At 43.2% G+C, this 19,439-nt stretch overlaps 2 protein-coding genes across 5 annotated transcripts; one reads left to right on the top strand and one right to left on the bottom strand.

Moving 5' to 3' along the window:
* Window positions 1-8,826: 8,826 nt before the first annotated feature.
* Window positions 8,827-15,827, bottom strand: TMEM38A (transmembrane protein 38A). 3 transcript variants are annotated; one of them, XM_084498813.1, is made up of 7 exons: window positions 15,568-15,710; window positions 13,880-13,959; window positions 13,340-13,496; window positions 12,575-12,759; window positions 11,806-11,893; window positions 11,573-11,690; window positions 8,827-10,977 (listed from the first exon to the last, which is right to left on the bottom strand). In XM_084498813.1, exons 3-7 carry the CDS (start codon window positions 13,483-13,485, stop codon window positions 10,762-10,764), a joined length of 753 nt encoding a protein of 250 aa, XP_084354939.1. In that variant the 5' UTR covers window positions 13,486-13,496; window positions 13,880-13,959; window positions 15,568-15,710; the 3' UTR covers window positions 8,827-10,761. The 3 variants fall into 3 exon arrangements, with proteins under 3 accessions (XP_084354939.1, XP_084354937.1, XP_084354938.1); XM_084498811.1 differs by lacking the exon at window positions 13,880-13,959 and having other exon boundaries at window positions 15,568-15,827; XM_084498812.1 differs by lacking the exon at window positions 13,880-13,959 and having other exon boundaries at window positions 15,579-15,754.
* On the top strand, window positions 15,808-18,587 carry SMIM7 (small integral membrane protein 7; the record flags this gene model as incomplete). 2 transcript variants are annotated; one of them, XM_084498814.1, is made up of 5 exons in its annotated part: window positions 15,808-16,068; window positions 16,164-16,205; window positions 16,356-16,408; window positions 17,132-17,222; window positions 17,783-18,587. In XM_084498814.1, exons 1-5 carry the CDS (start codon window positions 16,043-16,045, stop codon window positions 17,796-17,798), a joined length of 228 nt encoding a protein of 75 aa, XP_084354940.1. In that variant the 5' UTR covers window positions 15,808-16,042. The 2 variants fall into 2 exon arrangements, with proteins under 2 accessions (XP_084354940.1, XP_084354941.1); XM_084498815.1 differs by lacking the exon at window positions 17,783-18,587 and having other exon boundaries at window positions 15,916-16,068; window positions 17,132-17,226.
* Between the last annotated feature and the right edge of the window lie 852 nt (window positions 18,588-19,439).

The raw sequence follows: 19,439 nt of genomic DNA, 5'->3' as shown, positions 1-19,439 counted from the left end.
TCTGAAGAAACCATGTTTTCAGGGCTGGACCACATGTGTGTGCCTGTCTAGGCTTCTCTTATCTTTTAGGATTTACCTTGGTTAATGACATCTCAGCCCCATCAGCTATCTGATTTGTGGAACTCCTCAGGCAAGCCTAATTTTGGGGAAAACCATCTTACCTGCCCACTTTGCAAGTTCTCGATGCAAGCAGCCTGCCCTGTAAGGCTCACTTTAGCCATAGGGATGGAGCATGCGCCGTAGTGCTGGTACTTACAATGAAGGTGGGGCGAGCTGATAGTTTCTGACAGGCTTCAATTTCCTCCAGAGAGAGTTCTGTGTTTCTGTAATCACTGTCTACAAGCTCAGAAATACCCCATCTCAAGTCTATTACCTACACACACACACACACACAAAACAAAACAAAACAAAACAAAAAAAAATATGGAACTCTACAAGAGATGCTGAGACATTCGATATCTCTCAGTGGGGATTTCTCCTGTGAAAGACTTAGGGATCTGGATGATGGATGACCAGTTAAGAAACTTAGTTTTGCAGGACAAGGAACCTCAGGACTGTGGGTTATTTGTTGCAGTATTTGAAGCCTATGTTCTGTCATGGAAGATAATGATCCCCAACATTTCCATAGCTCCTTTTGTACTAGAATTAGTATAATTAGGACTAATTCAGCTATCCCTGAAGTATATCCAGTGGAATTTATACATTCCTTTTTTTTTTTTTTTTTTTTTTTTTTTTTTTCAAAAGCAATCTAGAAACAAAAGGATATCAGCCCTCAGGTCCAGGTGATTGAAGATGGTTAGCCACCTAACTTCACTGAAACCCATACAGCTCAAGCATCCAGAAATACTTAAAACAAAAGATTTAAGAAACTGATACAGCAGTATTTGACTCCTATGAAATTTCTAAGGGAATGGAAAATCCATTAATATTTGTTTTTTTCTCTCCATCCCACATATTTTGATGGCCTTTGCACAGGACAGACAGGAGAAAAGTAATTTACCTCAAACATGAAGCCATGCTTCTGACAGAAAGCCTGTGCTCCTGGATATGCTTTCTCCAGGAGGGCCTCTCTTTCTGTAGCCATGTCTGCATGCAAGGATTTGTGCAACACAGCAGAAGTTAGGAGTTTGGTTTTTACTTTACTTACTTGTCATGTTAGACCTTACAGCAAAAATGCAGCCTGTGTTGCTATCATCTCATCTGGGTAGAGTTTCATGTAGACGACATTCTGGTTAAGTCTCGTAAGACTGCAGTTTCCATGTGTCTGCGGGCTCGTGCCCATGTTACTATGTGAATACTAATATGTGCTTGCTACTCGTATACCATTACAATTGTATTTTCAAGGTTATATTCAGTCCTACTGACTTGTCACGGTGTTTCTGTTTGCTAATATGAAAACTCTGGAACTGGAAAATTTTGGATTGCATAGTGCAAAACACAATACAGCAGCACTGATTCAGAAAGAACGTATTCCTTGCAACTTATTTCTCCATCCTATTTTAAGACCTCTCAGCCCCACTGTTGGGTCATCTCAGCAGTGACAAATAGCCACAATAAAAGGCAATGCTATCCACAAGGAGTCTTTTCATAGAGTCAGGTCTGTGAAATGTTTATGGCCACTTCCCCTGCTGTGCTTTTTGCAAGAGATTATCTCTTTCTAGAAAAATCTGTGTGACACCTTTAAGTGAGGCATTCAGTGAATTAAATCAAACAACAAACTAGAAAAAAAATATAAATTAAGAAGAGAAAGCAAATAGAAGGACAGGTAAGCACATACATGCACACAAACACAAGCATGAGTGCTCACTTCCAGGCTCACATGCATGCACCTTCCTCTTTTCACTGTTACACAAGTCTTACATTCAAGGTTAATTTTCACGCCTGCAAAATGAAAAGACAAAGGGAACATAAAGCACATTTTTCTCCTTACATATGTGTTATCATGCAAGATTACAGTTTCTTCAGAACTGGAATATTCTCTCCCTGAAGCTATGTAAACATTCTCGGCACTACGTGATCATGCGATAAAGCAGTACGAGAGGGAATGCTAAAATTAGGATGGGGAATGGCTGTGTCTGCAGCTTTCCTTGGGACTGTTCTAAGTGAAAAGTGATCACTAATGAAGTCTGTGCCAGTGTCAGATGAAGAAGAGGCTCCCTTGGGTTAGGAATTATGTTGTCTGCACTGCTGTCCAACAGGAATCAAGCTCTGTCAGCATAATACCCATAGATTAATTAATTAGCTCTCACCAAGCCTGTATTAATTATGGGAAATTCTTGTGTTGCTTTGCACTCCAGACCCCCTCAATTCCAAACTTTACAGGGAGAGAGTGAGTTTAATTTATGTCCCTGTCTTTTGATGAGACTCCAATCACATGTCACATCTTCATCCCCAAAATTCCTGAAAATCCACTAATTTCAGATTGCCTGCGGTTTTCACACATTCCCTCCAGAAACTACAGCTGTAACCACTTGTGTAAATTCTGACTGTCTGCTCAGGCTGGAAACACCCCGCTGTCCAAACAGCATATTCATCATGTTACCCTCTACTGGAGAAGATGCTGCAGTATTTTCATTCTTTGGAAGACACTTTTTGTGGAATTGGAAGCTTTTCTAAATCCATGTTTTCTTATTCAAAAAAACGAAGACAGAGTGAATGGTTTTCAGAAGAGGGGGGAAATTGAATTTTGTAATTCCTGAGAATCTGAGTCATTGCTACCCACTGCCAGTTACCACTTTAGGAGCTCAGTCTGGTAACTGTGTCCCAGCAGGCAGAGGAAGTGGGAAATATTTGGATATTGTCCAAGAAGGGAAGTTCTTCATAAATATTTCTTGCTGTTACAGTGGTGGCTGGGAATCACACGTGTGTTAGCCAAGCTTGCAGGAAAGCCTGCAAATGCTGCATTGCTCTAGGTTGAATTTGCTTTCGCTGCAAATGCTGATAGTTCTGAACTAGTGCAGAATTCTGCCATCTCTGACATGTTCTAAGTGCAAATTGGGTGTGACAGAATAAAGCTGTAGATAAAGTGCAGCATCTTCACTTTCAAATGAAGCTACAAGCTTACGGCTTCACTTCTAAGCACAGCAGGGTCACCACGGTGTAACACTTTGCAGACTCACAGAGTGCCTGATGCGTTCAGCAGCTTCAGGACTTTTCAGCTTATTTACCTGAAAAATCTGAGCTGATGAAGACTCGGACCAGGCTGGAAGGCTGGACAGGAAGAGGAAACATCTTCCCACGGAGGAGATCCCGGTGTATATCTGGGCTGAAGCTCATGCTGCTCTCTGGATCTCCTCAGCAGAAACTGCTCTTTAAAAAGATGACTAACAGCAGTGAACACCAGCAGTAGTGCCTCTCTCCAGAAAGCTGGCTTGTTCTTTCTTTCAGGAAAGCCTGGAAAAATGTCAGCTACAAACCAGTAATGGTTGAAAATCTGCACTGAGATGCGGGGAAGCTGCATGGCATTCGGAGAGGACAGCATCCCTATAGCAACCAGCGTCTGTCACTTGGGCAGAATCCCCAGGGCCTCTTGCTAAGGCACCAAATGTGCTCCCTACCAGGTGCTGTACACCTGAGGTTCCTTTGTTTGCTGCCCTGGACTATTCTAGAAATACTTGACTCTGTATTTTAGCATCAGGTAAACACACCACTACTAGTCTCAGTTATGGTTTGGGCACTCTCAGCTATTTGGAGGAGGTTTCTTAATACTCATGAGCTTGCCTACTTCTGTCAAATTGTGTGAGAGGGAGTTTACTACCAGGCCTCAGTTTAAATTGTGCATAATAAATATTCGCCACTACGTGACTATGCTTGGAGTAGGGTATCATCCCCAGAAGACCAGCACATGAGAAAAGATAAAAAGCGACATTTAATAATTTATGAAAAACAGCAAGGAAGGTAGAGAAAAGAGAAGAGAGAGAAGAAAAAAAAGACTTCCCAAGGAATACTACAGCTCACGGTAGAAATCCAGCAACAGAAGCTGTTTGGCTGTTGCTCCAATGTGTGGGTTACGTGCAGAATGCGTTGTGGACACCTTCCCTGCCCCACCTGCCAGTTCCCCCCTACCAGCTTGCCCTCTGGGGGTGTGTGTGTGCTGCAGTGCTCACCCAGGTGCCATTGGCGACAGGAAACTGCAGCTGCTGGTGGAGAGCAGGTTGTGGGGTCTCAGAAATGCAAAGTCTTTGTCCCAGTGTCCTTGGAATGCACAGGGAAGGAAGAAGGCAACTGGTAGAAACATCTCAGCATGGCCCTGACAGAATAGGTATCTCTGCCTCGTTTTCACAGAGTGCTTTTCAATGCCTTTCTTTCCTGATTGTCTGTTTCTGATACTGATAGTGCATTGCTATTTCAGTTTGTTTCTATATATGTTTATTTCTTTATTTGTTTAATATAGCTTTTCCCATAAGAAACTCTGCTTTCTCTCTGTGGGAACAGACCAGTCAAGCAGATTCACTTGCTCAGAGCTGCTTTCTGCTTTCCCATTTTCTCACAGGAGACCATAATCTATTGTTTCTGTGGCTTTTTGCCTTTTCCATGAAAATGAACTGAGCATGTCAGAGAAAACCAGTATCAGCCAGAGCAGCTGCTGTCTTCCTCTTTTTTCTCTCACAAAATAAGATTTAGGAGGCTGGTGTCTATCCCCGTCTGTATCCTCTCTGTATCCCTCTGGCATACAGAGGAATAATTAAAGAAAAATTAGTAATCTGTATTTATGCAATGGGATCCTTTTGCACACAATACTTGGCTAGATGACTATGAAGATTAATCAAGTAAGAAGAGATTAACCGACATCCTAATCTATCATAAATCAAACGGGGAGGGAGATGAAGCCTCTTACCCCAAGAAACTGAAATTACAAAGGGCCTACATTGGGGCATAGCCTACATTAGTTGAATCTAATCTAAGACAACATTAGGGCTCTAATATCGTGCATTTTTTGATTGTTCTTCATGCCACTGTGATCAAAAATGGCAGTGTAACAGAGGAAAGTGTCAGCTCCATTGAGGCTGCTGAAAGTATACCATGCTGGAGAGGAGGAATCGCAGGACAGCAGACACAGTCTGGAGGGTGAGGACAATTAGAGGCATCCAGGCAAACCAAAACATGGAAGATATCGATGAGAAGAGATGTAATAACCCCTTTTGTTCAAAACAGAATGCTTGAGCCTTGGGATGCATCTCAGCAACACTCTGGGATGTGCTGTATGCATCTCACGCTGCAGATACTTGTCACTATTATTGATGACACCAATTCTTGTCACCAACAAATCCACTGATTCAAGCAGTTGGTTACAGTTGGACCTAAAGTCCCCAGCTAGCAGATCTTTTTTTTTTGCAAAGTCAAGATCTGCCAGCACTATGGAGAAGGGTTGAGGACTGAGATAATTGGAAAAGAAGCAGCTTGCTTTCTGCAGGAATGCAGCACATTACTTTCTGGTGAGCAGGGTGTTTCTGTAATTAGCAAATCAAAACCAAACAAAGTCAACCAACCAAATCTTTTCCAGGGCCATTCTGGATTTCCTCAGGCTATAAAAATGTTTAAGCCTCTAAACATATCAGACCTGTTTTCCTGCATTCCACATCTACAGCTTACTTGTACCCTAAAGGTAAGATGAAATCACTATCTCATACTGATTCTTCCTAAAAGATTACATTTGCAAGCTCTCTAAAGAAATTCTTCCCTAAATTCTCTTCTGGAGCATAAAGGAAACAGATAAGCATTGGGATAGAAGATAGCATAAATGGTACTTTTTCAGGGAAAATGTGTGAAAAATGCAAATGCTAGTGCAAGTGTAAAAGAGAGGCCAGACTCAAAGATGTTGATGAATGTTGATCTTCGCACTGTCACAGCGATACACTTCCCTTCTTTGTCACAAATGTCATCACAGAGGTGAAGTGAGGAGCAACTGTGAGTCAGTGGCAGCGTGGGCTCTGCCATGGCAGGGAACTTGTTTTCTCACCGTCTGTCTGTTCTGTGAGCCGTCATCCCCCACAGCTCGCTCAGAGACTGCTGCCTTTACAGACCACATGAGGACAGGATTAAATTCTTAGCTGGGAGGTAATTTTGTGGGTGTTTATCCAGCGAGGACCATGCTATTGGTATCTGATGAAACCCAAGCCCCTTTAATTGGCCTTTCCTTACAGTGGATGGACATACGACGAACCAGGTCTCCTTGCAGCCAGTAGTAAGAGCATCCTAGAGGCCAATATCAACCCTCTGTGTGCAGAGCAATGGTCTCAGCTTTGCTATCCACAGCATAGTTCCCCCGTTGCTAGTAGTTTGCCTTGTCAGTGTCCTGTCCTCCTAGTAGAGATGGGAGGTCATACTAAATCCAAACCATCTTTGCGAGCTTTCTAGAAAATCTTTTATATATTTATATTCTGATCTCTTGTTATTTTGGTAAAGAATTAAAGTATCTTGATAAGAGAAAAATCTTTGCTGCAGCAAAAAGCTACGTATCTAAGGTCATAGGAAATGCCGTGTTATACCAGCCTGACCTTCCACACAATCCTTTTTCTTTTGTCTTACGATAGCTAAAGTTAGGTCCTTTAAAGCAGTCAGCTATACCTAAGGGCCCAAATAAAGATTTGCTACTGTGAAGTGCATAACGCTGTATTTTTTAAGGCTTCTGTGTGTTATTTGGTCTGATGTTCACAGCACTGATCTAGCGTTTTACAAATTTAAAGCACCATACAGCCATGAACTAGGCTGCAGGAAGAAGCAGCAGGCACTTCGCAGCTCATCACTTGCATGTTAGTAAAACCCTGTGTTAAAAGTGTTAAAAGGCACAGCTTGTCTATGGCTCAGGAGATGGCCAAGGTAACATCCACCTTTATTGTCTGGGCCTCTTCTCCTAGCTGTATTATATAATTTGGTTACTCTTTGAACAAATTATGAACGAGTGTACATACTGTTGATAGTAATAAAAGGAAAAGAGAAGACCAAAACCACAGGTTGCTCGAGCCTGAGGCTCTGTTGGCTTTGCCCTTTCTCATGCAAGCTCGTTATTATAGAAATTCTCTTCTTTTGGTCTCCCATTCTTTTTACTTCAGTTCGCATACTGTGAGGAATAATTTATGTTTTCTGCAAATTTATCCTATATTTTGTTGTTTTTCTACAAGCATAGAGGAATGGTAGAGCTTTCCCTATCCGTAACGCTAATCTGCAACAATGAACGCTGTAGACACTGGTTCTGGCTCTCTATGTAAGAGGGAAACCTGTCAGTCAACAAGAAATGCTGACAGCAGCAATTGAAACACTTTGCTTTTTCCATCAGGCAACCAGGGCCTCTTTGAGGATTAAGCCTATTGCTAAATTTAGCTACATCTCACTATAGAGTTAGCATCAGGAGTTATCAGATCAGAACTTCTTTGGAAGCAATGACGTCTGTCCCGTGGAAGTCTAAGCCCTGGCATGCGTCTCTCATACCCTGTGCTGCAGCAGTTTGGAGCTGGGAACATTCTGCACAGCCGGCACAGCATGGGACCCCTTAGACGTGGCAGGATTTTTCAAAGCACTTGCAGCACATACACTGCTCTTGTTTATTGTTCTGTGTGGGTCCTGAGCGAAATCTGTTCCTGAGAAATGGAAGTCATGGGAGAGAGGAATGGTTAAACCACATGAAAACTTTTAGTGCTTTTTTCCTGGAGGTTTTGTTTGTTTTAAATATGCATATGGTTTGCACTGACCCTTTTTTCTATTGGTTGGGTCAGGCAGAGACTTTAAATCCCACATTCCAATGCAACTTAAGTTCTCAGCTGCTCTGATAAGAAGTATTAATAAACTTTTAAAAGAGTTAGATCTGGGGAGAAATAAAAAAAAAAAGTGGAACTGATCCAAAAAATAAATAGCCTTTTGCAAGTCCTCATTTAGTCAGCCAAGTAGTGAGTTCTCTTCCCTCCAAACTACATGCCAGAGCCTTATGGAAGAAGTGTATATACAGCTAAATAAGAGATTTAGCTCAGAAGTGTATTCCCTGAAGTGTAGAAGCCCCACAGAACCCTGTGCCCCTACAGCAGTGGTTAAAATACACTACTTTTGAAATAAATGTCTTTGCTAGCTAGGATGAAGGAGGCTTGTCTGGAATTGTACCAAAGGTCACCAGCGCTGAGCCATGGAAATTCAAGAAAGGTTCCGTATCTCGCTATGAAAGACTTCCCTAAGTGAAAGTTGTGACCTCAAAGTTGTCTTCTTGATAATCACATTCCAGATGAGGAATTTTAAAGGTGTACAGAGCTTTAATTTTAACCTATCTCAGAATACTTCTCCTACCTGTTCTTGGTTAGCAGCTGATTTCACTCAATCCAAAATATTTCGAAGAGCAAGGGCTCTGGCTCTTAGAAAGCAGCAGCTGTTAACAGTACCACGCTAAATGAACACATCCATTCAAAGCATTTTGATTTTTTCGTTTGTTTCAAACAGAAATACTGAAACTCATATAGATACACTAGAATTGTGTTTGTGTGGTTGTGCACACGTGTATACATACCTGTCCCAAGTGAATGTCCCCCTTCATCTTTTAGTCACAAAAGGAAAGATGGAATCAGTTGGTATAAGCACCAGGGGGACTAAGTTGGAAGTTAGTTTCTTTATATCCCTGCCTGAAATCTCAGAAAATCTGCTTGGACATAACACTACAAACACAACAAAGGCAGTGGATCTTTCACCATATTGCTTCCCTTTATAATATACTCAGACATACTTGTAGGACATACATGAGTCAAGTTAGAATCACTGTCATTGGGCCAAGGAGACTTTAACGCGATCAAGGAATGTGTGGCTTCCAAGACTGGCGACAGTAAAAGAAACACACATTAGTTCCTCATGTGCCATTGGACAGAGTCACTTGATAATTTTTATTTTGTTAAGGGCTTTTATAAAGCAAAATCCCCCTTGATTCAAACACCTCATAAAACATTATTTATAGTCTTTTGCATGCTAGTGATACATCAGGTTTCAGTAGATCAGTAATTGCAAAATTGAACGGTTGTCAGGTAGAAGATGTTTTCTACTGGAGGGAAACCCACAAGTTAAGGCACTTTCTGAACCCAAGCCCACAAATAATTTGACCTCTTTTACTGGCTTTCATCTGGTTTTATACAAGAATCTTTTTTTGTTAATTATCTTTTCTTTTTTTTTTTTTTTTTAAATTAACCATCAGTTTCAATTTGGGAAATAGGGACAAAAAAAAAAACAAACTTTTCTTAAATCCTTCAATTTATATTCTCAGTTGCAAAATGACAGCAGCAATCCTTACTGCTGGGCATGGTGACACACTGCTTAACTAAAAGCCCAATTCTAAACCCCCAAGCATGCCTTTTCCATTGCAGTGATCCCAGCCATTGGTGATAAAAAACAAAACAAAACAAAACAAACAAACAAAAAACTCAGAATGAGTTACAGTCTTTAGGGCACAATGCTTAAGATGACACTTCTGAAAACAAAATCAGTTACAAGAACAGCTTAAAACTAGCCTAAAAGCCAGTATTCACTAAGCAGAACATGAACAAACTGACAGACTCCTCCCTGAGCCATGCAAGGCATTTCATATTCTTCCTCACTCATTGGGCATGAGCTGCTTTCACAGACGACCAGGCCAAAAGGGACCTATAAAGAATAATCAATTTCTTCAGCTGGTGTAGTTTTAATCAGCTGGTGTGAAATCCACTTCTTCAGCCCTTATATCTTACTTTAAGACTATAAGAAGTGCTCCTTCCTGCATACAGTAAGTGTTCAGGCTGTCCCCTAGCACACCAAAATCACCGCTTCAAGCACAGCGTAGGACCATACTTAGAAGTATCCAATTCTCCTGTATAAAGATGCAAAGCTTTAAAAAAGACGATTTCAGGTCCATTCATTAGGTACCCCGACAATTATAAATAAATAGTAATAAATACCTATTTACACTCACACACCCTTCTTATATCCCACAGCATTACAAAACAAACCAGAACCATGCTTCTTCCCCAGGTAAATACAGTCAGGTTGGAGGTGGGACACACAATTATTAACAGTGCAGCACTACACAACAGTTGAGGATAGTAACAGTACCAATACATAGCACTTAAGAGCATTTTACAGCTTCAAAGGTCTTGCAAAGACTTAGTTAAGACAGTGAAAATGTTACATCCATTGAGAATTGAAGAGAGCTTGGATGAGAAAAAAAATGTAGTTTCACAGCATAGAATTTGGCCAGGACACCAGACTTGATGCCCTTATTGCATATAAAATGTCACATTAATTGGAGATATGGCAGATGTGGGAGCTAGGAAAAATTAGATCAGGCTCATGAGAGACCATTTAATTTCCTTGAGCATGAAATCCAATTTCCACATTGATTGTGTCTAAACAGTTTGTTGTTTTGGTAGACATCAAAGAGGTCAATGAAAACTCACAGGAACGGAAGAGTTGCAGGAACACAAACCATTACCTCCATTCATAAATACACACAGTGAAAGATTTCACATCAATTGAAAATGCTGCATCAATCGCATGACAATTTAGGAACTGACACCCACTTATCATCCTGGCACAAATCTACAAATCCCTGAAAATATGATCAGAATAGAGACAGACAAAGAAGCAAGCAGCAACACAGAGAGCTCAAATGAAATTCAGGGACCTGCCTGGCAGTGTCCTGGCTTCCACCTCTCCTCTGAAGTCTAAGACAACTGGAGGATAAAGGAGGCCACAGGTGGCTTTGAGACACAGCTCTGGAAGAATTTTCTTGGCCTATTTCCTGTTTGGTTGTTGTTGTTTTTTTTATTCAGCTTTTTTTGCTTTCCGTTTCCTTGTGCCTTCATTTAGCTCCTCTTTTGACTTCACAGGAGGAGGCGGTGGATGGGAAACCTCATGGGAGGCCCCGTGCTGATCATGACTGGTGTGTCCGCTAGAAACTGAGCCAAAGAAAACTGGGCAGATGAAGCCTTCCACTGGAGCAAAAGGTGAGGCATGAGAGTGAGTCGCCGTCATGAAAACCTGCCACACAACAATGGATACCTGGAGTTAAAAATCTCATACAGCAGCTACAAAAGGCTAACTAGTAAGGAGCAATCAACTTATCCCAGATCTTATAAGAGGCCCTATTGATACATAACTTGAGGCTTTATCACAAGGATCTTATAGCACACTACCTATACGATGGAGAATTTAGCTTATAGTTTCCTGAGCAGATCTTTCCTGGTACGTACAGCCAATGCCTTCAATACTGGCTTAGTAAGGTTACCAAAGCTAGATGCAAAGAACTAGTCCTAGTATCTCACTAACAGAAACTGGTGAGTGCTTTCTAACTGCACTGGGGAGTACTTCATTTCATCACTAACTTTCCTGAAAATAACTTTCAGTTCTTCACTTCATTATGAAGTTAATCAAGCAAACATTCTGCATGGGCAAGCAAAAGATGGGCACCTACAAGGAAATTCTAGAAAGTTAGGAGCAGAACCCACCAAATAAGACATAAAGCAGCATTCCCAAGTCAATGTTTCAGTTTAAACTGGTGAACACCCCCAGCTTAATTCTGTACCCTTTCTCTGGTTCTGTAGAATTGTTAGTAGCGAATCTACTGTCAACTTACCTTGCAAACTATCATGAACATGGTGAAAAAGAAGATGAGGTTAGCTTCAGAAACAGGGAGCCAGTGAGTTTGTTGCAGAGTGAAAAGGACTGTGCCATACAGACTAGCTTTTGTAGGGCTAGAAGAGAAATAAAGAACTTGTCTAGAAGGTTTGTGTACTTTGCATCTGGTCCTGAAGGGCTCTTTAAATTCCATTTTCAGTCTGACAGAAAACGTACAGGATAGCTACTTACAAGGACATATGAAGAATTTCATTTGTTTCTGGCTTCCAGACCCCACGCAGCAGTTGCTCGAAGTTAGACATCAAGGCAACACCAGAACCTGTGAAACAGTAAAAGCAAACAGCTAGAACTTCCACACATCAGAAGAGAGCTCTGCTGACTCCTCTAGATGTCCCAGGGGAACAAAAGTTTCACGACTTTCTTCCCTAACTTAAAAGAAGGTACCCTAAAACAATGGAGCAGGAGAAGCGTTACTAGCTTAGAGGTTGGAGTAGATGATCTTAGAGATCCTTTCCAACCTGAAAATCACAATTCTATTAAATGCTTTCTGGATTCCATGAATTGTTTCCTGATGGGAAAAGGGCATTTGCCTCTGTTCTGTTTACTGATGCACAAGCACTTACTACAAATACAAAACTAAAGGAAAACTGACTAGACCGTTTCAACACTGAAAGAATCCCCCTGCAAAGATACAGACAAGGCCAGAGACAGTAGAACACAGGAGAGAGAATAAAGAATTCCTCAGCTCTGCACCCATTAGTGACTCCTAATTCTTCATGCCTCCATTAAAGTTAGATGATGACTCAGTTGACAACCATTCTGCAAGTATGAATAAATGTGTGTTCCATGGAATGTGATTAACTGGAGCCAGCTGACTAACCAGCCTGCTGGTCAGCACTGAGTGATGTGGTGACCTTAAGCTTCACTCTCAGACTCTCCCCATCCCTCCCCACAAGGCTAAAGCAGCACCCCTGCTGCTTTAGAGTATCCCAGGCGTCACCTTTGACCCATCCAGTAGCCATCATAATGAACCACCCGTGGTGGTATTGGTGATGAGCATGGTGGACCCCGGCTGCAATTTTGCGAACTCTGACCACTTCCTTCATCGCCACAAAGATGAGCTTCACAGGCAGAAAGCTAACACACTTGTAGAAGAGGTTCATGGGACAGAAGAATATCAAGTACCTGGAACAAAAATGCAAGGAGTTTAAGGACCCATTTGTTCATCTTGACCTGCGATGTATGGAGAGGATAACGAATACTGCGGCGTTAGCCTGAATTATGTCAGAAAGAAAGAAATACTGGTTCTGTCATGCAAAAGCACACACAACCCCTACACACTGAGGAAATTAAACTTGGAATAACTGTGGTTAATTTGTGCACACTTCACTAATACAGAGAAGATGACGCCCCCAAATCTTCACTGTGTGCCGCTCTCCTGCTATATGTGGTATCAGAGCAGTGCCTGCTGCTTTTGTGGTTTGGCCACGGTCCAGCTGTGGCAGCTATGAATAGAAGTGTCCAGCAGTGTGATTGGCCCCCACCCGTATTATCATTAGACAGCTGGTCAGAGAAACTGGAAACTAGATCTAGAAATACAAAAGACTCACAGACTACTTCATACCACCTCCACTTTCCCTAGTTCATCCAAACACAATAATACATGTGTCACACAAACAGAATACCTCCCTTCTCATACAAGGTTTTTGTGCACAGCCAGCAGTGTCTTATGCTTGGTAAGGGAGATGAAGCACAGTGGACTCACCAGATTGCTGTGGCCAGGATGACACTGGAGTTATTACTGAAGTAATGAATAGGTGCTTCTCCAAGTAACAGATCAGCAAGTATGTAACTTCCAAAGCAGTGGAGCATAGCACAAAGCCAGGAGGCAAAAGGGCTCTTACGAGACATCTCCACGGCTCCTGTGAAGCAAATTCTAAATGAGAAGATGAATTCAACAAACAGGCAGAAACTTAAAGACCTTCTAAGACACTTGCCTTGCACGTTCTCCAACAACAACAAAAAGTCAAAGAAAAGTGCTTGTAAAACAAAATGAAAAAAAAAAAAAAGCGTATTCTGTGAAGCCTGAGCAGATCTGTACCGGATAGAGTCAAGATATGATACACGTGATCACAGCTTGCAGGCCCCCCATAAGGTTTCATATCAACGGACTCATTAGAAGTTTATGAATTGGCTAAGAGTTTATCTCCTACATTTGCTCCTACTTACTGCAATCAGAAAGAACATTTTTTCCCCTTGAAATCAATGTATTTTTACAGTCTAAAAATAAAATGCATACTAGTACCATTCTCTCCATTGCTTCAACCTAGGTGCCCTCTAGAATTCATGAACAATCTGTTTCAGCTCTTTCATTCATAAGATAACCTGTAAAAATAGAACAGTCATTCTTAATCTTTATTTGAAAGAAGGGGATTTGAGGATTCTTCACGGCTCCTGTGCTACTTCGCAAATGCCCTCTAAGTTCAGAAAAGACAACTAGATATTAAAACAGTGTTACTCTTTGGTAATACATTATGGTCTCCTCCCACAACCTCCTGTCGTGGGGTAGGAATTTTTTTGTTTGCCTTTTTTTTGATTCCCCTAGCCATTTTCATCCACTGCTGTGATTCTTCAAGGAAGTTTCTCAAGAACATGAATTCTGTAAGATTCTTTCATCGCCTTAAACTGATTCCTGAGTCTTTTATGTAGTGTTTCAGATACCTAACTAACAGTGGCCCACCTTACACAGCAGTAAGTGAATCAGCATATGCTAGAACTATGACTACTCAGACTCTTCCATCCCCAAAGACATCTGAACCAGCTGGAGAGACAGTGGAAGCGAGACAGCTGCAACAGCCACGATATGGAGCTGGTTCTGTAGGAACCCAAAGTTTAGCTTGAGGCTTCAAATTAATGACACTTATTTCTCTTTGGCTCCATTAAGCCACGCTGTTCCCACGGAGGAAACAGGACATTAGTGTCCTAAACCCGCTCTTCAGTACAGGAGCTGTGTGGGATGAGGCAGTGTAGGAATCTAGTGAAAAATACACCCCAGCCATATGCAGTCCAAGTGGATTACCAGGCTCTTAGAGGTATTTTCATGAGAGTTGCCTGTTAACTGTCCCGTTCAGGACTTAATGCTGGAAGACAGCTGTAAGTGATCAGGCCTCGAAAAGCCAGCACTTCTGTTTACATGGAGTTTAAATAGAACAGCATGTCGCTTGTACAGCGCGCAAATCCGACAACGGGAGGACTTAAAAAACTATACCAAAGCAGCTTTTTTTTCCTCAGTCATCGGGTGATTACACTCAAACTGTTCACAACAGAGCAGGAGGGGTGCATGCAGTATCTAGAACACAGCAGAGAAGGCAGCATTTGGAAAAAAACAAGGCGCAGTCAGACCGCAACGGCGGAGAAAGCGAAAGCTGAGATGCAAATCTATCGATCTTTACAAGATAGGCCCAAGGGAACAAACACAGCAAGGTCATCTAGGGTGCTGAGAACAGCTTACGGCTTGGACTAGAAGGTGGAAAAAAACAAGCTTTAACTTACAGCCTTTTTGCGTATAAACAGGAGGGGAGCACAGACGCAAAAATAGAGAAGTAACCGGACAGAAATGCAATGCTAAGTCCAGGGACAGCAGCTCAGGGACTGCGTTTAGACCCCTAACGTGGTCGGAACCCAACAGGGACCGGGATTAGACCCTTAATGTGGTCGGAACCCAACAGGGACTGGGTTTAGATCCTTAATTAACGTGGTCAGAACCCAACACTGACTGGGTTTAGACCCTTAACGTGGTCGGTCCCCACCTTAACTACACCACGAGATGGCTTTGAGGGAGCCCCTTCCCTCTGCCCCCACAGCGGTGCCGGGACCCGAGGCTCTGCCTCAGCCCGCAGCCGGGGGCCGCCGCTCACCCCCCCCCCACCGCTGACAGAGGGGCCGTGACCGGGCAGCCCCCGGCTCCCCCCCGCTTTCCCCGCCCGCACCGACCTGGCTCGTACTTGAGGTAGAGCACGGAGACGATGAAGTAAGCCGCATCGAAGAGCGGAAAAACGGGCAGGGCGGCGAAGGCGGCCGCCAGCTCCCCGAGCTGCAGAGCTCCCGCTAGATCCATAGCAGCAACCACCGCTCTCCGCCACCTCCACCGCCACCGCCGGGCCCGTTCTCCACCTCCTCCCGGCCGCCCCGCCTCGAGGGCCGGGTCCGGGGCGCGGCTTCGCCTCTAACGGAGCTCGGCGGCGAGAGGAGGAGGCGGCGGCGGAGGCCGGTCTCGAACCCGGGTCCTCAGCGCGGACCCCGCTCCTCAGCGGGCGGCGGGGGCGCGCGCGCGGAGCCTCCGCTCCCGGTGCCTCAGGGGCGGCGGGGAGGGAACGGGGACAGCGGGGAGGGAACGGGGAAGGCGCAGGCGCTGCCTCTCCCTCTCCGTGCCCCTGCCCTTTCCGTTTCCGCCACCGTTTCCGCCGCCATGATCGGGGATCTGCTGCTCTGCGGGTAACGGGGGGCCGGGCCCGGGGTGGCGCCGGGGTAACGGGAGGTGTGAGGGGGGGTCCGGCCGCGCCTGACGCGCTCTGTCCGTCTCTCCTCAGGACGCTGCTGGTGAACGCCGGCGCCGTGCTCAACTTCAGGCTGTGAGTAGAGGGGTCGTGGTGGTGGGGGGGGGAGGCGTCGTTCCCCATTTTTTTGTCGTTTTGGGGGCTGTCGTGGCTCTGCCGGCCCGGCTCCGGGCCTTCCCCGGGTGCGATGAGCGCTCGGTAACGGCCGCCTCGCTTGTCCCGCAGGAGGAAGAGAGACACGGAGGGCTTCGGCGAGGAGTCCCGGGAGCCGACAACCGGTAACGGACGGGACCCGCTGCCGGTGCTGCGCCGGCACCCGCGGGTCGCCTCTGCTCAGAGCCGCGGGCACGGGGCCGGAACGGGCGCTTTCTGTAGCAATTTCTCGATCAAAGAACGTTTTGAGGCACCAGAAGTACAAGTTTAGCCCCCACACCCATACTTTTGAGTGTCAGTTCTTTTCTGGCTGGAATAAGTGATTTACAGCTAGCTAAAATTTGCAACTGAAAATTTGGCTCCGTGACACCTACGTGAAGGAGTGACAATTGTCGATTTTGACCTCAAACTGGTGACTTGAGAAGAAATATAAAAACATACTTCTCCTTTTTTCTGTTTTCTTTTCTTCTTATTTTCCTTTTGAAGTGTAGGTGCCTGTGGTGCAGAGATAACACTGCCTGCAACCTGATTTCCATCTGCATGACACGCACACACCTTGCTCCTTTGTAGCTCTGCTGAAGGAGACAGAAGGCTGCAAACTGTGACAGCAGGCTGTCCTTCCCGTTTTAAAAGTGACCCCTTTTTATCACGTATTGTTTATTTTACTAGCCACTCACAGTAGGGATGTACCAAACGTAGCATGGAACATACCTAAAATTTTAATTTTGGTTATTTTCACCTTTTTGTATTTTTATGTTTCTTCTGTTTTTCAAGTAGTGTTGAAAATGTGACTTGCCAATGTATGAGGTATTTTTCACATCGAAGTTTGTTTTCCTCTTGATTTTTAGGTGATAATATCAGAGAGTTCTTGCTGAGTCTTAGGTATTTTCGAATCTTCATTGCCTTGTGGAATGTCTTCATGATGTTCTGTATGATTGTGTAAGTAGATATGTGCAGCATCTTGCCACTTGTTTATTGGAAGTCAGATACTTCTGTTTTTTTCTTGTGTTTTTTTTTTATGATCTGTCTCCAGCTCTCTCCCACTCTCTTGTTCCATAATTACATCTCATTTCCCTCATCTCCTTTGATCTTCAAAAAGGTGTTGGCTGATCTCATATGTTTTTTGCTTATATAGACACTGTTAGTGCATGAAAACCTTCTCTCTGCAGTGTGCAAGTCCTTCAGCCTTAGATATGACATCATTTGATTCAGCATTTCAGTGTTATTGTAGTGATGATGTTCATTTGGGGGTGAGGTGAAACTACCACATAATAGAATGGAATCAGCCTTGAGAGTAGTCTCTGGAAACTTCAGGTTTTAGTTGTGATAGAAAGGCTAGCAGAATACCTGCTTGCTTTTCATTTGCAAAGCTGTACGCTCTGATGTAGAGCGATACTGATCACCAGACGAGCGCTGGTGTTTCAAGCTGGAATGGCATTGGCATGACTGTTAGGCTGTACCTGGTTCTCATCTACTTCTTTTTCTGTTGCATCCACTAGGTTATTTGGATCTTGAAAGTCATCCACAAATATGGCTGTTAACTTGGAAGAGACTTTTGGCTGGAAACGTAATTTTTCTATAAAGTAAAAGATGATAACGCTTTCAAAATGCAGCCCTGGGACTGTGGCCTGCTCTTCGGTACAAGCTCCTAACACATTCAAGGGACAGGACACGTTCATCCTCCTCAGCCAGTCATGTAATAATGTGGCGTATGCTGGTTCGCTTGCTCCGGGGAGTGAGCCTTTAGGCCCCTGAACCAAAATCTTCAAAGTATTTCAACCTCATTGAAATAAAGAGAACTTTAAAGTGGTTAGCTAGGCTTAGAGTGCGGCGCCTAGTATGCAGGGTAGAATTGCGGCACAACTGAAGACCACAACCGTAAAACTCTGCATTGTTGGTCACTCCCAGCTCTTGATGTGTCTGCTAATGTCACCATTGTCTAGGTCACTTGGAAGTCACACTTCTTGATTGTCGTTTTTGTAAAGTAGAGGGAAGTATTCCTGTAACTTTGAAAAAACTTTTCATTTTTTTCCTCAGTATTCCATTTTTCTTTGGAGAAACAGAAAAGGATTATTTAAAAAAAAAAAAAAAGGATTCTCACTTTCTCACATTTTTCCTAACAAAACGCTTTTCAAATTAAAATTTCAAAGATTTTTTTTTTTCCTAAGCAATATGGAAGGGATTTTGAATAGATAAATAGCAAAACTAATTCTATAACCAATCCTACAGTTTTGGAATCAGTTTGGATTTGGTTGAATAAAGATGTTCTATTTAAGAGTAAAAATAAATTTGATGTTGTGTTCATTCTGGTACAGGAAAAATTAATTCGCTATTGGTGTTTTTTTTTTGTTGTTGTTTTTGAGAAATTTTAACTAGTCTTGTTAATGCATCTAACTTTTTGTGGTATTTTTTATGTTAAATTAGCCTTCTTCATCCCTAACGGTCCCTCACCAGAATAAAGAGAGTGTGGTGCTGGTTATCTTTTAAAAAACAAACTGCAAATTCTTATTGGCATCTACTCAGCCACATTTTTTTTAAGCTGTATGACTTGAGGAGGAGGTAGACCTTGTATAAATGGTTTTAACACCTGGGTTTCAACAAATACCTTGAATTTTATCTGGGTGCAGTCAGGTAGTCAGACACAAGTGTTGTGCACTTAAAGCAATTCACTCCAGGGAGGCTCTTTTGTACGACCTGAAGCCTTTGAGCTTTCTTCTGAGGAGGGGTAGTTTAAGGGAAGATGCCTTGCAGTAATGAATGTAGAAGAATGTATGGATAAAAGGATCCTGCAAGCACGGTTTGAACTGCAGAGATTTAAGATCCTAGGTTAAATTGAACCCTCTTCCAGGTCTTGTGTGTGATTTCAGTGGTTTTCATTTTAACCTTTTTCTATTTTTTTAAAATGAGCAAAAAGAGTAGCATGCTACCTTGCCTTGGCGTTTTATGTAATTTTTGGAAACATTTTCTCCCAAATACTCATTAATCCGAGTCTTCCTCAGTGAAATGCAGACAAGTGGGGGTGCGGGAGGTTTAATTGCTATTGTGCATAAGCCGCTAGAGGGCCCCTGCAGTCAGCAGAGCAGCATCCAGGGCTCATTTTCAGACTGGGTTTTAATTCTTACTCCGAAAAATGGTTGATCCTGTGCAGAGATGACC

The sequence above is a fragment of the Aythya ferina genome, assembly GCF_964211825.1.
Source record: "Aythya ferina genome assembly, chromosome: 26".
NCBI lineage: Eukaryota > Metazoa > Chordata > Aves > Anseriformes > Anatidae > Aythya > Aythya ferina.
Note: the sequence above shows the minus strand (reverse complement) of the source record. Positions and strands in the feature narration are given on the sequence as shown.